Source organism: Mus caroli, chromosome 15, assembly GCF_900094665.2.
Source record: "Mus caroli chromosome 15, CAROLI_EIJ_v1.1, whole genome shotgun sequence".
In the NCBI taxonomy this organism is placed as follows: domain Eukaryota; kingdom Metazoa; phylum Chordata; class Mammalia; order Rodentia; family Muridae; genus Mus; species Mus caroli.
Genome location: NC_034584.1, coordinates 85257389 through 85274720, shown reverse-complemented (window position 1 = coordinate 85274720; position 17332 = coordinate 85257389). Strand labels below are relative to the sequence as shown.

Genomic DNA, 17332 nt, shown 5'->3' with positions numbered 1-17332 from the left:
TCTTCTTCTTCTTCTTCTTCTTCTTCTTCTTCTTCTTCTTCTTCTTCTTCTTCTTCTTCTTCTTCTTCTTCTTCTTCTTCTTCTTCTTCTCCTCCTCTTCCTCCTCCTCCTCCTCCTCCTTCTTCTTCTTCTTCTTCTCTCTCTCTCTCTCTCCTCCTTTTGTAAGAAATGCTATTTCATGTGGTTGCTTTTGCCAAGGGGGCCTTTTACTTTGTAAAGGGCCCCGCATGAATATATTTTAACTCCTATTTAATTGTGGAAAAAGTAGAAAAGCAAAAGGCATAATTAATAATTGTAACTGGAAAGAATTCAAGGAAGAATAATTGTATGACGGATTCAGTTATGTGTGTCTAAATAGTACCCACGAGTTGCTATCAGAATTCTCTGGTGTTACTTTTGAAATTACAACTAAAAACTGTGGATTTTTGAAGGAATGCATTGTTCCTATTTTTCTTTAAAAGTCGTATTTCAAAATGTCCAGTGGTATTAATTTCACAGAGATTTTCTATGAGGGCTAAAAGTAATGGCTATGTCTTTCTCTCTTTCTTTTCTAAAAAAAAAAATCCAAACAGCTGGACCTATAATCTGCAGAATGCTGAGTTACCCCCCAACTCGCCGAGCGTTAGTTGTGGGATGTGGCTTACAGATGTTCCAGCAGCTCTCGGGCATCAACACTATCATGTACGTATTCCTGTTGGCTTTCTCTTGAAAAGACCATGAAGGAAGTATCTGCACGGGAAGGCAAAAGAGATCTCTCGATGCTTTGTCACAATTAGATGCAAAGATTTCTCCTTTGAGTATGTCTTTTGTTGTTGGTGGTGGTGGGTTTTTTTGTTTGTTTGTTTGTTTGGTTGGTTGGTTGGTTGGTTTTTTGTTTTTTGTTTTTCGAGACAGGGTTTCTCTGTGAACCCTGGCTGTCCTGGAACTCACTCTGTAGACCAGGCTGGCCTTGAACTCAGAAATCCGCCTGCCTCTGACTCCCAAAACCCAGCACTTGGAATTTAGAGGTAGTTTTATTGTTACTATATGCTTCATTTGATTTGTAACTATTCAACCTGGTCCTTTTTAAAGAGTCCAAGCTAATATTTGCGACTTTGTTTATTATTGTCACGGGGCACATTTCTATGCACCTGTGCAACGATTTAGGAGCACATTCTTTCCTCGGATCCACTGCATTCCTTTCTTGACCATATTCCCTTGTTTTCCAGACAGCTTTGGGTCTACTTTCGTTTCATCTGTATGTATTTGATTTAATGTACCTATATAAAATTTAGGACTCACAAATGGGGAAATAATGTGATATTTGTCTTTCTGAGATTCAGTTAATTCACTTAATATGATAATCTCTGATCGTATTCATTTTCCTGCAAACAATATAATCTCATTATTCTTATGGCTGAACAAATTCCATTGTGTATATAAATGATGTCTTATTTATCCATTCCTCTGTTGATGAACATCCGGGATAGTTACATAGCCTAGCTGTTGTCCATAGTGCAATCCAGTAAACATTGCTGTAAGGTAACTGTGCGGCGTATTGACTTATAGTTCTGGGGGAGTGGTATAGTTGCGTCCTATTGTAAGTTTCGGTAAAACCTCAATGCTGACTTCTGTGATGGTGGCTGGAGTAGCTCACATTTCTCCCAGCTGTATGCAAGGGTTTTCTCATTATTGTTGTTTTTCTCATGATTGCAATTTCAATTGTGATGTCAGGAAGTGCATTCCTCTGGCTGGTAAAGTTGAGACTCTTTTCATATGTGTTGGCCATTTGTATTTCACTTTTTGAAAATTTCTGTTCATATCATCATCCCATTTGTGATTGGTCTGTTCTCCTCCTCCTCCTTCCCTCTCCTCCATTTCCTTCTTTCCCTTCCCCTTCCCCTTCTTCTTCCTCCTCCTCATTTCCCTTCCCCTTCTTCCTCCTCCTCTTTCTCCTCCTCTACTTCTTCCTTTTCTTCCTCCTCCTCCTCTTCTTCAGTTTTCTTAATTCGTTGTATATGCTAGATGCTAGTTCTTTGTCAGATATACAACTAGCAAAGCTCCTCTCCAATTCTGTATGTTCTCCCTGCACCGAACTGTTTTCTTTCCAGTGTAGAGCTTTTTAACATCATCGGGTCTCATTTGTCTACTGTACGTCTTTCTTCTTGAGCAACTGGCCCCCACAAAGTGCTCGCCTGTGCAGATACTGCCAAGCATTTCCCATACTTTTTCCTCTAGCAGTTTACAGAGAAATGATCGTGTGATTTCTGTCCTTGAGTCCATTTGTGTGATTCGTCATGTATTTACTTGAACGTATTGAACCATCCATGTATCTCTGGGATGAAACTGGCCTGATTATGGGGAAATTTTTGATGTGTACTTGAATGCTTTTTGTAAGTACTGTATTGGTTATTTTTGAATCACTATAAATCAGGACAATTGTTCTGTAATTTTCTTTTCTTTTTTTTCTGTCATGTCAAATTCTGAATTTGGTACTTGGGCAATACTGGCTTTGTAGAAGTGGTTTAGCGTGTCCTTTTCCTTTCTCTTTCAGAGAATAAATAGCTTTTGAATCATTATTGTCAATTATCCTATAAAGATCTGGTTGAATTTAGCAGTAGGCATTTTTTTAGTTGGGAAACTTTTCTTATTCTTCAATCTTGTTACTTTGAGACCTTCTTGAATTGTATATTTTGTGATTATTTAATTTTGGCAAATCTAGAAATGCATCCTTTTACATTTTCCAATTTAATGAAATATAAGCTTTCAAAATATACTCTAATGGTTTTCTGAATTTTACTGGCTCTGTTGTCATGTCTCCCTTGACAGCCCTTACTTTGTGAATGCAAGCTTTCTGATTCTTTGCTCATTTGACTAAACATTGCTGACCTTGTTTATCTTATTGAAGAACCAACTCCTTTTCTCATTGACTCATGTATTTTGTCTGGTTCTTTCACTCCTTCATTCATTCATTCATGCATTCATTCAATTCATTCATTTCTGCCCTAATGTTTATTTCTTTCCATTGTCTAATTTGAGTTTTGGTTTGTTCTTGCTTTTTAAGTTCAGAAGATATATTGCTAAGCAATTTATTTAAGCTCTCTGATTTTTTTTCCATACAGGTCCCCATAGCTATGAACTTATTATTATTATCTTAATATTGTTCTTACTTTATTCCATAAGGCTTGGAAGGTTGTGCTTTCATTTTCACTCAATTCTAGGGATATTCTAGTACCTGTTAATTCCTCTGACCTATGGTTCACTGATATTATTCATTCTGCAAGTTTGTCCATAGCCTGTCATTTCTCTGTTTCGTTTCTAGCTGCATTCTCTTGTAATGTCAGGTACGATATAAGAAACTGTTTCAGCCATCTTGAGGATCATAAAACTTTCTATGGAACCTATGATGTGCCCATTTTTGCATTAGTTAATGTATTTATTTTTTTGCTTTATATCCTGATCACTGCCCCACTCCCAATCCCCTCTCACATAGTCCATCCTCCACCCCCATCCCCTTCTCCTCTGAGAGGCTGGAGGATTTTCTTGGGTATTCCCCCACCCCCAGCAATGATGTACCCATTTTTACATTTTTAATTTTTTTGTTATTTTACATGTATAGGTATTTTGCCTGCATGTGTGCCTATGCCCCACTTACGTGTATGGAGCCCTCAGAGACCAGAAGAGTGTGTTAAATCCCCTGCAACTGCTGTTACAGATGGTTATGAACCACCATATATGTGCTGGGAATCAAACGTAAATCCCTAGATGGCCATCCAGTGCTCTTAACTGCTGAGTCCTCTCTAAAACCATTGGGTAGGCCCCTCCTGCAAATAGTACACTATCCAACTGAAAAGCAGCGGCCCCTTTAACACTAGTAACTCTTGCAAGATAAAAAGAAAAGGATAATATGGAATATGGTGCATGCTAGATAGAGTATTAGTTGCAGAGATTAAGGATGGGAGGGAAGTAGATCAACTGAGAAAAAATCAGGGTGGAGAAGATGTGTGAGAAGAGAAGGCTGGGATACTGTCTGCATCGGCAAACCTTAGAGAGTGAGAAGTCAAAGCAGAAGGTAGAGGGAAAGAGAAGAAGAAAAAGAGCTAGGAACCGAAGGGAGAAGCTGTGAACTGTGCGTAGTAATAACAGAGAGGACACAACAGCAAACTGGGTGAAGAAGCCCCAGAACTGGACAAGGGAGCCAAGCATGGCTGAGTAACCGGGCCAGGGATTATGGGAAAGTTTACACAGCCGGGGATTATGGGAAAGCTTATACTGCCGGGGATTATGGGAAAGCGTTTGCTGCCGTCTTTTCAGGGCTGTGCATTATCATGCAATACAAGGTCACCAATAAGATACAATATAATGGCCGTGCACATGGGGCCAGGATATAAAGGAGAAGGGATCATCTGGAGATGCAGGAAAGACAAAAACGTCCCTATTTATTACTTTTGACTACATATGTGTTGAGGGATAAGTGGACTGAATCTGCAGGCCATTTGGTGTGCTTCATTCATTGTTAAGAACCATTTTAGACCTGGGCATCCTGCCCTGGTCTCTGAATTCATATGCCCATCAGTTCTGCTAACACACAGATCCCTGAGTACTGAAGGACTCCATAGGGGGTGGGGTTGTTGTTGTTTGTGTGTATGTATGTGTTGTTTCATTTTGTTTAGGTTTGTTTTTTGTTTGTTTTGGTATTTTGGTTTTCAATTTATTTTATTTTATTATTTGTTTTGAGGGGGTTAGAGTGGGAGAGAGAAAGAGAGAGAGAGAGAGAGAGCTCATGAAGTTTGTTTGGGAGGATCAGGGAGGAATTGGAGGAGGGGGAAACATGGTCAAAATATATTGTATGATAAAAAATGTAAGTAGAAAAAAAGAACTGTTTTGTCACAAATGTCTATAAAGGCCAATGTAAATTCACATTAAACACACTCACAGTTAAGTACAAAAGCATTCACCACATCATCACAGAGTGATCTCACAGACAGAGAATACAGTCCTGTTTTCAGGGATATAGATCTTTTTAAAAGTCATGTCGTGGAAGTTTTTCTTCCAGCTACTTAGAGTTGATCAGTGGAAAAATAGGTATTTTCTACAGTAAAATTTAGTCACAGTATTTCTGTTTGAAACGGATGATATTATTCTTTAAAGTTACTTACTATGCTTAGGTATTTAGTAATAATCTGAGAAGAGTGTAATGATTGAGATGGTTTTTAATAACAAAGATTAGCGGGGCTGGCAGGATAGCTCAATGTGTAGAGGCATTTGCTGAAGAAACCAAGGAAGCCATATAAAGGAAGGAGAAGATCAGTCCCACTGAGTTACCCACCCACCATATACACCTCAGCATGTATGTGCCCAGCCACCCCAAAACACCCCCCAACACACACACACACACACACACACTTTTTAATTTAAACAAAAATTAGGACCCAGGTTCCTAGTAGATGGCAGCCTTCACATTCTTCACGAACTTGGCATTAATTGGCCACACCTGTCAGACTGCAACTTCCTTTGTTTTCGGTATTTCCTTCCGCCAACATTACTTTCTTTTTTTTCTTTTTTCTTTTTTCTTTTTTCTTTTTTTTTTCTGGCCTTTTTGATCCTCTGAAGGGCCACTCAGAGCCTCGTGTCTGGGTGTGTTCGGATTTCACTCCTCCAGCCTGCCTTCGTGCTGAGATATATCTTTCTTCCTACACGGTGTTTGTACAGCCTAGGGCTGCAACAAAGCAAACCCCAGAGTTTCACATAACACAGAGGCAGTTAACAGCCCAGTATGAATATCCTACATGATTCCACCACCACCCTTTATTCCCTATCTATAAACATCTGTTTATTAATCTGGACAAGATTAACAGCACAGAAAGCAAGGGAACGTGTTCCCTTTTTCGGTAGTTCTGTTAAGTAGAACTCACAGAGGCAATTCTAATGGATGGGTTTCCACTTATGCCAGTGTGCCTCCAAACGCTGGACGTAATGACTGTCTTCATCCATTTGCAATATCCAGTGTAAATTGTGCTGACAATTGTGTTTGCAGTCTTTAATTATACATTTGTTTTTCTAAATCCCTTGTCTTTTCTTAGAGACGAAGGGCTATTGCTGTCCTGGTTCTCCCTGAGATTTATGAGTGCCATTAATACTCACAATGCGGTTCACTCACCCTTAACTCTACGTGATAAACTCGATTATATGCCACGGAATGTATTTGACTCTTAATCCTGAAAAATAACAATATTTTTACATTACTTTAAGCAATGGTTTAAACCATTTTAAGTGATGGTTGAACTTAGACCATATTCACTGCATGTGAAGCAGCTACTCAGATTCTTGAAGATGCTACTAAGATGTCCCTAGCTAGCAGCTAGAGATTTGGACACGAAAACAGTACAATAGAGCTAATAACTGGAGATTCTCTATATACTTCTGACACTTCTATTTGGAGCCCAGGCAACTTGTAAGTCAGCGCTGTGATGATTGATGACTGTAGTGCAGAGTGTCCTCCATGATAAGTCAGCCACTCTCATGCTGTGTGTTTTCTCCTGCACTTTCTAACCTTGTGTGTGTGTGTGTGTAGTGTGTGTGTGTGTGTGTGTATAAATTGTGTATATGCTTTCTAACATCACTGTGTGTGTCTGTGTGTATAGTATGTGTGTGTGTGTACATGTGTGTATGAAGTGTATATGTGTGTGTGTATTGTGTGTGTGTATGTGCTTTCTCACATCAGTTTGTGTGTCTGTGTAGAGTGTGTGTGTTTGTGTTTGAGTATGTGTGTGTGTACCTATGTGAATATGTACCAGTGTGTATATCTATGTGTATGTATGTATGTGTACCTGTGCATGTACATGCATATACATATGCACATGTATGTATGCATGTGTATGTGTATTACTGTGCGTGCACATGTGGATGTGTAATGTGTGTGTGCAGTATGTTTGAGTAAATGTGTGTGTGCCTGTGTGTGCATGTGGGTATGTGCATGTATATGTGCCTCTGTGTGTGCATTTGTGTTCATCTGTATGTGTGTTTGGTATATATGGCAGTGTGTGTGTGTGTGTGTGTGTGTGTGTATTTTTTCACAGTATCCGTAAGATTTAGTATATTCCATAAACTTTATTTCCAGTTTAAAATAATCTCTGAAATGTAGCTCAATAATTAAGCTTTGTGAAATTTAGCTAGAAATATTAATTATATTCCCCCTTGTTTTAAATGAAATTTTTTATTAATTCAGGGTTCAGTTTCATGGATATTTCATTATTATTTTCCCCTCTGGTTTCTCTCTTCCACATGAGAAGTAAAGTAGGTTTTGCACTTCAGCAGTTGAGCCCAAACTTAATAAAATATAGAAGTTGACATTTCTTTTTTACAAGTTTTAACTTCACCCTGAAGTCTTTGTGAATTTAAAATTTAAAATAATTTCTTTCTAACCAAGAAAAGGTCACAAAACTCAAATGGGGGAGAATACAGAAAGTTCTCCCACCAGTTTTGAACACAAGCTTAGTAACATGTTTTCTTATGTTGTTTTCTGTTTCTTCTCTCTCATGGGATGCATTATTTCTACCTCTTCACCTGATAATTATCCTACCTCAGTCATGGAGTTAATTTCCTTCTGGAAACCATCTGTCATCTCTGCTGTTTGTACTCATGTCTGTGTGTTGGTCTGAATATCTGACTTACATGATAGGGTGCTTTCTTTTATCCTAAAGCATATTTTCTCATCTTTAACTCTTTTGAACAGAGGACTTCTTGTTTCTCTGAACTTTAGACCTGATGTTTAACTTTGGGAAGAACCAGTTTTCTAGTATCATCTGATTATGTAATAAGTTCAAGCATGGATATTCAAAAATGCATGTAGACTATTCTCCTCTAATCACAGAAGAAGAGGAACAGCGGAACACAGTCCTGGCTTCGCCACTGTAGCAGAGCTATGGACTCCGTCTCATAAGCCAATGAGCTGTCTCACATGTCTTGGAAGCTAAACGGAGAACACAATGCGGAAAGTGATTAGTGCAACAAAGTATGACACACCTACAGTGCTGAGAGACCTTTTGGGTTCAGACCCCATCTTAGAAAACCTGACCTAACGTTGAACTCAAGTTAACAGACCAGTACCTAGCAGTTTTCAGGTTACCCTACAACAAGACCTTAGTCTAACACCAGTTTCCAGGTTATTTCTCACCAAATCTGTACCCCCAGGTTACAAGCCTGCCCCTGACACTTCACTTCCCAACAACCACCAATCAGGAGGAGAACAGAAGTTAAGTTTATGGTCTGACTGCCAGCAGCAGCCAATTATGTTAAAGGCCATAATGGCCCCCCAGTCAGCTATGTGCCAGGCTAGATACCCTCTTTTTGTCTCTATAAATGCTTGCCTTAAACTAAGCTTAGGGCTGCCCCCCCATCCTGCTGTGTCAGAGATGGTAATGTGGCCCGAGCTCGAGCTTGTAATAAGGAGAGCGTTGGAATTGGTCCCTTGGTCTTTGGAGTTCACGAATGGTTCCTGGCACAACAGTGTAATGATGCTGGTGATTTTCGTCTTAGAGATTTTACGTATGACAATCGGTAAAGGAGCCACCCCTACCTACCACAAAGGCAGACATGTTCTTGTATGAATGCATCTGCCATTGAGGAAGAAGGCAGGTGGTAGAGAGGTATGCCATGTTCTGTGTGGGTTTGTTAATAGCTTGATCCTTCTAAAGAATAACAATCTACATTTTGAAGTGCTTATATGAACATAATCAGTCCATCTCAGACACTGGAAGGTGGGAGGGTTTGTTTTTCTCCTTAAGAAGACAGAAAATTGCTCAATCCAAAATTTTAACCTTTGAATATGCTATAAGGGAAAGAGAAATCCTCTGTGGGGAAACTTACTTGGATTCATTGTCTTATGCATGTGTGTACGTAGATGTGTATGCATGCACATGTGTTTGTGTGTGTGTTATGTGATGTGTGTATGTGGGGGGGGGATGCACTTGCCTTTATAAGACAGTGAGTGTTGGATGTGTTGCTCAATCGCATCTTGCATTTGAGACAGAGTGTCTCAGTGAACCGGGAGCTCCCTGTTTCAGCTGGACTGGCCAACAGTGGGTCTCCAGAACCAACCTGTCTCCATCTTCCAGCACTAAGGCTAGAAACGAATGAGAGCATGCCCAGCTTTTAATTGTTGTGGTTCTGGAGGTAGCTGCTCAAGTCTCCATGTTTGTGTAGTCCCCACTGAACCATCTCTGAAGCCCCCTGTCTTCCATCGCAGCTGCATCTCCCCCCTTGCTCTTCTGTTATCTAGTGAGAGAAGACAGTGGGTTGGAGTGAGTAGCCACACTGAGTGAGCAGGTTTGGGTTGCCTCCATAGCTGTCCTACCTTCATCTGAAAGAGAGCTGTCTTCTTTGGATTTCCAAGAGATGATTGAGACCTTTAGGAAACATGCTGTGGTAACACAAGGGTTAACAGAAAGCACTTACTAAGTATCAGCTGCCAGGTAATACTCTAGTGTGTATTAACTTGACAAATACCTGCAGATACAGTATCCCTCATTCAAATCGCTTGAGACCCAAGGTTTTTATTTTTCTTTGCATTTCATTTGAATTTTGGGGTATGTTCACATAAATAAAATAAGACATGTTAGGGATAGGACCCAAATCTAAACATGAACTTCATCTTTTGTGCACACTTTGAACACAGCCTACAGTTATTTTTTTTTTGAGATAGTAGTAATTATGTTTTCACTACAACATGTTAAGTGGTGTCTAGAATTTTCCACCTGTGGGGGCAAGTTGTGGGTTTCTTAGCATTTCAGATTTCAAACGTTTGAGCTGGGAATATTCAACCAGTACTAAAACTGCATGCATCTCGAGTATCATATGTTGCAGACATAAAATTCTTACGTTTTCAAACACAGTGTTGAGGCTGAGACCTTTGCCTTATGACCTGATCTAGAGTGAAGCCAAAGCAGCTTGTGGTTCAAACGAGTCATTTATATTAGTTAATCACATTTAATTAATTGAATTTTTAAGTGAAATATTTCTGGACCTGTTCCAGTTTTGATTTATTTTCAGCAAGCTCTCCTAGTATTAAAAACAAAACAAAACAAAAGCCATAGTCAAGAAACATGACCAAAGAAGCAGAGCCAGATAGTGGTCCATGTGGAGAAAACTAAAGGAAAGGAAGAAAAGAAAGAACATTTGTACATCCCAGGTTGCTGATTTGAAGTGGGGTGAGCTTCTCTCTACTGTTTCTGGCAGGCAGGGTGAATGGGGGAAAGCCCCTGTCTCTAAATAGCACTCTAACACTAACAGACAAGGAGATGAGCATCATTCTTGGTGTCATGATTGAAAATGTCTCTTTATCCCAGGTTTGTGAGACCGACCCATGAGGCTCTTGCATCCTCCTCAGGCATGCCTGCTGTGAGGAAAGGCACCAGGCCTGTGGCCATCACATGATGGCTCACAACAGAAGGGCTTCACTGCGGGATCACCAAAGTGTCCCCATCACTTCCTGTTTCCTGTGCACATGCTGTGCACTTGTTCAGGTTCTAAAAGCAGACCTCTCTGGCCAGTTTGAGGTGGGCATCTGAAAAACACCCTAGCCACTTAGAATCGGACAAAGGCAGGAAGTGAAAATGGTCTTGGGGAAAGTGGAAAGGGAAGCTGGAGAGGCGCTTGCCCCACCTCTGGGTCCTGTGACGTGGTGCCCTCCCTTCCATGGCTGTGCGTGCATTATCATTGGGGAGCCTGGTGTGCTTTAGCTCATACTTGGCCACAGTGCCACCACAACCTTGAAAATATTCTTAGTCAGAGCCTCTACAATAGGCTGACTGTCTGACGGCCATCTAACTGTAGAAAATTCTCTCAGGGATACTGATCCTTACACTTATTTAAAATTGTTTTAAAAACAATTCTTTTATATTTTGTGGTTCAATTATAATTACATAATTTCGCCCTTCCTTTTCTTTTCTCCAAACCCTCTTGTTCTTTTTCAAATTTCTGGCCTCTTTTTCATTAAATGACGTTACACACACCACACACACACACTCACCTAAATACATATGTACAATTTGCTGAGTATGTATAACATTAATTGTATGTATGTTTTCAGGACTGACTATTTGGCATTGAGTAGCCAATTGGTTTGCTTTCCCCTGGGGAAGACCATGTCTCCTGCTCTTGGCAATGGTTAATTACTGGTAGTTCTTTGTGTAGAGTGGAGGCCTCCTAGACTCAACACCCACCTCCATGGTATCCGTCAGTTCCTGTTGTCCTTGTCTAACTAAGGTTTGGGCTCCTGTCTAGTCATGTTGGTGAACTTCATGGGTATAGCATCTAAGCTTCCTAGGAGACATAATCTCACAGTAAGCTCCTTGTGCCTCTGGCTTTTACAATCTTTCCATCTTCTCTTACCTCTTCCACAGTGCTCCCTGAGCCTAAGGCATGGGGTTGTATTGCAGCACCCTCTTGTTAAAACATTCCCAAAGTCATACCTCTTGGCTCCTTCCTTCTCGGGACTTCCAAACAGCTTCCAAGTCAGCCTTTCAGGTTCATGATTATGCTTCCTGTGCTGATAGAATTTCAGGATTCCAGGTGTTATTAAGCTGTTCTTCACTGAGAAACACAGCCCAATAACATGTCATCCACAGCAGGGAGAAGGCGAAGAGTGACTCTTGTTAGAACACCATTCATTCTGGGGAATTTATAGTTCAGTGGATGGATTAAAATAGAGAGAAGCAAATATAAAGGAATTCAGTTTCTACTTATTGAGAAATCCCAAGTGCCAGAAGAATAGAAATCTTACAGTCTATTAAGTGTACAGCTTTAACTTTAGCTTTTTGCGTAGAACTAGTGACTTTCTCCTCTAGATTTCTTCATAGATCCCCCACCCCAGTTTAAGGCTACCCTCGAACTCCTGTTCAGAGGAAGTTTAATGGATCTAACCAGTTATTGAAGGCTGTTTCAAGGATGGAATTTGACCCGTGTGCATGTTTTCTCTAGAGTTTGTTGACTTCCACATTAATGTTCAGATTCCAAGAGTGAGCATTGTGTTTTGGAGCTGGTGTGAATCCCTTCTCATTCCCACGATCCCTGCTGCTGTCTATGGCCTGTTTCCCTTTGTCCTTTCATTTGTGCCACTGTCCTGAGTAATCAACTTGTAGTGAATATTCTACTTAGAACTTGCTCTATGTTCTGTCGACAGCCGGCTTGAGGTAAGCATTGACAGTAAGATTTTAGGATTTAGGATTGGGACTTTAGGATTGGGAGTAGGGTTCTGTTGTAATGACAGTAGCTATGGACAATCATAATTGTTTTTCACCACTCAGTACCATCCCTTCATTTAAAAAGAAGTCACTGGGGCTAAAAGGATGAGGCTGTCATTCTGACACCTCCCAAGCACTCTTTGCTCTTCACCTTGGGATATCACTCTACAGCCCAGCATGGCCAAGAATTCATGGAAAGTCTCCTGCCTTAAGCCCCTTAGTGTTGGTATTACATAATATAACCAGCGTATTTGTTGATTTCAATGCACAAATAATAAACTCCAAGCCACCAATAATGTGTCGATGTCACATTAAAGAAAAAAAAATCAAGACGCTCTTCTTGGTGTCATTTAACTAAGATTGAGCCCAGATTTAAATTCTATTCTTCATGCTCAATGTCTCCTGTCCTCTGTGTATTATATGAGTTGGAATCTGTACCTACCTTATGAGTGGAGAGAGGGAGAGAGAGAGAGAGAGAGAGAGAGAGAGAGAGAGAGAGAGAGAGAGAGAGAGAGAATAAAAAGGAAGACATGACCGCTGCTCGCATGGTGAAGGAGAAAGTTTATGGTAAATGCCACAGGCAGAGACATCTTCGAGGATCCAGAGTAGACGTGAAAAGCAGACTAAGCTGGGCCGTATGAGAAGGGGAAGGGAGAGGGAAGAACCAGGAAACCAAGAGGCCAAAGGGACAAAAGTCCATAGCCAAAATGGCTGGATTATATAGGGAAGAGTCATTGCAGGAAGAGAAACCAGGCTCCTGGACTGGAGAAGTTTCTGGTAGGGAGTGGGGTGTGCCATTCAGGACTGTGTAACAGGCAGGGACTGAGGGATGCTGGGAGAACCTAGTGGCCAGCATCTACTTTGATATGGCAATAGGCATCTCAGACATTTGTCCTGGGTTTGAGGACTAACACCTGGATGCTGTCTTAGAAGTGTGTTCCTGTGTCTGCCTCTGTCCATGTGACTGTATGTGGGTTATGTAACTGTGTGTCTGTGCAAAGAGCTTTGCCCTCTCCTTGATTCACAGTACAGATATCACACATGGAAAGAATGAGGGATACTTGACAGGAATCTTAACAGAGCTCTATAAGGAATTAACTCATTGACCTTGACTGACCCCCCACTGACCCAGATTACAGATATCATTGTTTATCAGTCAGTGTTCAATGTTGCATTCGAAGCTTAAAGTGGATATTAATTTTTAAAGATTGCTCCCAATGTCTGTATTTGCTGCTTTTAGTAAACGATACATGGTTTTTTCCTGGGACAGGCATGGCTGAGACCATAATTTTAAAATTACAGCAGTACATTAATTTAGGATGTAAAGGTTGATTACATGGGAAGTTCAAGGCAAGTAAGGTTAATTGTTTTCTTATTGACAGGTTAGGGTGGATACATACTAGGACAGCAGTCTTAATGGACCTCAAGCTGCATTATTTTCTTTGACTGTGAAGTCCAGTAAAAGTTACAATCTTAGAACCTAAGAGTCGTTTTCATAATATTGCTTTGTCACACCCACTTTAATAACCATTTGTAGCTAAACATGGGGTTGCCTGATAATATCTTAGTTGTACCTGAGGCATGTTTAATGTACCCTAGTGTGTACTCTAGTGTCCTGGAATATCGCCAGCTATACTGTGATTTCATGAGGCAATAGAGAGACCTAGACAGGGTCAAACTTCATCTTGTTTACTGATGAGTTAATTACACACCTGGAGCAGATGTCTTGTCCACTCTTTTTTTTATTAGATATTTTCTTTATTTACATTTCAAATGCTATCCCNAAAGTTNCCTATACCCTCCCCCCCCCCCGCTCCCCTACCCACCCACTCCCACTTCTTGGCCCTGGCGTTCCCCTGTACTGGGGCATTTAAAGTTTGCAAGACCTAGGGGCCTCTCTTCCCAATGATGGCCGACTAGGCCATCTTCTGCTACACACTCTTAACACTCAAGTTTATGTGCCGCTGTTTGTAGAACATTTAAGTTCCGGTAGAAAGGGACAGGGAACCAACTAGAGTCATTGAGAAAGAAGTCAATCTTTCCAGGCAGGAAGAACAGAGGGGAAAAGAGAATGAAGCCCTTGAGGGTGGTCATGGTGATGGAAATGGAGGGGGTCAAGGAGGAGATGATTCGGTGCACTACGCAGTATTGGGCTAATTTAAAGTTTGTACTAGCGGGCTATGTTCTTCTTGATGGTTTAAAGACACCATCTAGTTTCTCTGTGCATATTGACTTAGAAAGGACACATACAGAAAAGAGAAAACATCTGGAAGCCAGCCAACTAGAGGAGACAGGAGAGGAGGCAGAGGCCTTGCAGGCATGGGTTGGTTGGAGCGGTAAAGATCTAGAAATAAAAAAAAGGGGGTATATCCTAAATGTCTGGAATTAACTGTTGCTGCCTCACTGGGATTGACCTGTTTGTGAATATGTTCATTAGTTCTCAGAGCAGGACTTTTCAACCACACTGCTGATCTCTGTCCACACACTGTGGATGGTCAGGATAGCCCATGTCTAACACACACTGTGGATGGTCAGGATGGCCCATGTCTAACACACACTGTGGATGGTCAGTCAGGAAACGCCAGTGCAGCCAGCACAGCTCCCTTCTGTTTCTGTTTCCTGTAAGCAGATGTCTTTGGTCACCTCCAATGGCTGATTTTGTTTTCTTTTTATGTATGGTAAGATTTTGCAGAGATTTTAGAAGATAGGAATTGAAGTGTTTGGAAGGTCATTTTAAATACTGCCTCTGTTAATTTTCAAATTGTTTTGGTCATTAAAGAATGTGTGCTCATACTGCATTATCCCTTTACTTAGCAGCCCGACTTTATTCCGTCCTCAGTAAACTGATTTACAACTGAGATAAATTCCTTCTCTACGGAAGTAATACAAGGGGAAATCTGTATCATACTTGCGTACTATTCATCGTCCTGAACTGTTAAATTGAAAGCAAGATGGAAGAAAGGGTGGAAATTGCCTTTTGGTCTATTCTGTTGTTTTGTACAGAAAGAGAACAAATGGGATTGCTGACCTGCATTGCACACGGACTGTTTTTAGTTTATAAGAAAATACAACTTTGTCACAATTGGTAAAGATCACGTAGGATAGCTACATGAGTGACAAAGTAAAGCCTGGATCCATAGACCTGAGTAAAATGGACATATTTCATGTATAATAAACTTAAGCTCTCATAATGTTTTAGTAATTAGTATAAAATACAAACGAACAAACATATAAGAATTTAAAATTGTGGATATTCTAAAAATTGTTGTGGGAGAGTTATCTTACCCTAATTGTTACAGTCTGCCCTTAACCTACTGATTGACTATTTGGGAGAGTATCTTACCCTAATTTTAAGAGTCTGCTCCCAACCAATTAATTGGCTATTTTGTAATAGACTTAAAGAACTGGGTTCCAAATCGAGTTGGGAATTGAGAACCTTTTGCCAGTAAGAATGGCATGGCTCTCTCAAGATGACAAGAGGAGATATTCTTCAAAGATAGAACTCAGCATTCAACCTGTATTTTCTTCTCATGCCAGAGCTCCTTAGTACATGTACCAGAGCCTAGCCACGAGTAAGTGGACATTATTAGTAGGATGGCACCAACGGTGACATCAGCAAGCACACTGTGTTGTAGTCATGAGGACCCTGATCATATGTGGTCATTTGCTCTCGGGAGGGAAAATGGGTTAGATACTGCTTAAAGTAGTCCTGATAGCATAGACCTGCTCCTCTTGGTCTCATCATGATTCTCTGTATATGTTGTGTGACATGGTTTCTGAGGAGACGTGGGCAAATACTATTCAGATAGGGAGATGATGGCAGACTGAAGTGCAGATGCCACCAAAGGTCCCAGTCACTGAACCGATGAGGTTTTGTGTGTGTGTGTGTGTGTGTAACTATTTTTATTAGATATTTTCTTTATATACATTTCAAATTTCAAATGCTATCCTGAAAGTTCCCCATACCCTCCCCCCCNCACNCACTCCCCTACCCACCCACTCCCACTTTTTGGCCCTGGCGTTCCCCTGTACTGGGGCATATAAAGTTTGTGTGTCCAATGGGCCTCTCTTNCCAGTGATGGCCNACTAGGCCATCTTNTGATACATATGCAGCTAGAGTCAAGAGCNCCNGGGTACTGGTTAGTTCATAATGTTGTTCCACCTATAGGGTTGCAGATCCCTTTAGCTCTTGGGTACTTTCTCTAGCTCCTCCATTGGGGGCCCTGTGATCCATTCAATAGCTGACTGTGAGCATCCACTTCTGTGTTTGCTAGGCCCCGGCATAGCCTCACAAGAGACAGCTATATCAGGGTCCTTTCAGCAAAATCTTGCTAGCATATGCAATGGTGTCAGCGTTTGGAGGCTGATTGTGGGATGGATCCCCGGGTATGGCAGTCTCTAGATGGTCCATCCTTTCGTCTCAGCTCCAAACTTTGTCTCTGTAACTCCTTCCATGGGTGTTTTGTCCCCAATTCTAAGGATGGGCATAGTGTCCACATTTTGGTCTTCGTTCTTCTTGAGTTTCATGTGTTTTGGAGATGAGTTTTAATGGGGTTACTTGGAGGAATGTGGGTGAGGAGTTACTTACAAGAACAGAAACGGTGACAGCTATGCCACCAAAGCCTGCCTCAGCAGAGGTGACAGCTCAGGAAAGCTGGGAACTGGGAGAGCACTGAGCAGTCTTCAGGCAGATCAACAATGGGATCCCTCTCAGGTGACTCAGTTGGTCAAAACCCTCCCAGGCAGTTCAGCTTGTATCTGCTTTTTATTCCAAGCTGCTTGGCTTGTCTGAAGTTTTTTTCTAGACAACTTGAATTGCTTGAGAGTGATTTTCTGCACTTTTCATTGCTTTTATCTACCTGTGGAGGAGGAGAAGCCTAGTGAATTTGACCAGTTTAATGGACTTCCTAAATTTAAGAAGCTTGCCTGCATAAAAGAATGTTACACACACACACACACACACACACACACACACACACGCACATGCACACACACATAATTTAAAACACTCTACTCTTTTACCTACACACACACATCTACACATCAACACATCATTTAAAAACCTTGCCAGTTTTACTTATACACACATCAACACATCATTTGAAAACCTT

At 41.0% G+C, this 17332-nt stretch overlaps 1 protein-coding gene across 1 annotated transcript in view; it reads left to right on the top strand.

Annotated features, from left to right (window-relative positions):
- Slc2a13 (solute carrier family 2 member 13) overlaps positions 1 to 17332 on the top strand; it is a 305969-nt gene that overhangs the window by 156980 nt on the left and 131657 nt on the right. The window contains exon 4 of the mRNA XM_021183777.2: positions 573 to 681. Within this exon, the coding sequence (XP_021039436.1) occupies positions 573 to 681 (109 nt within the window). The remainder of the gene's footprint in view (positions 1 to 572; positions 682 to 17332) is intronic.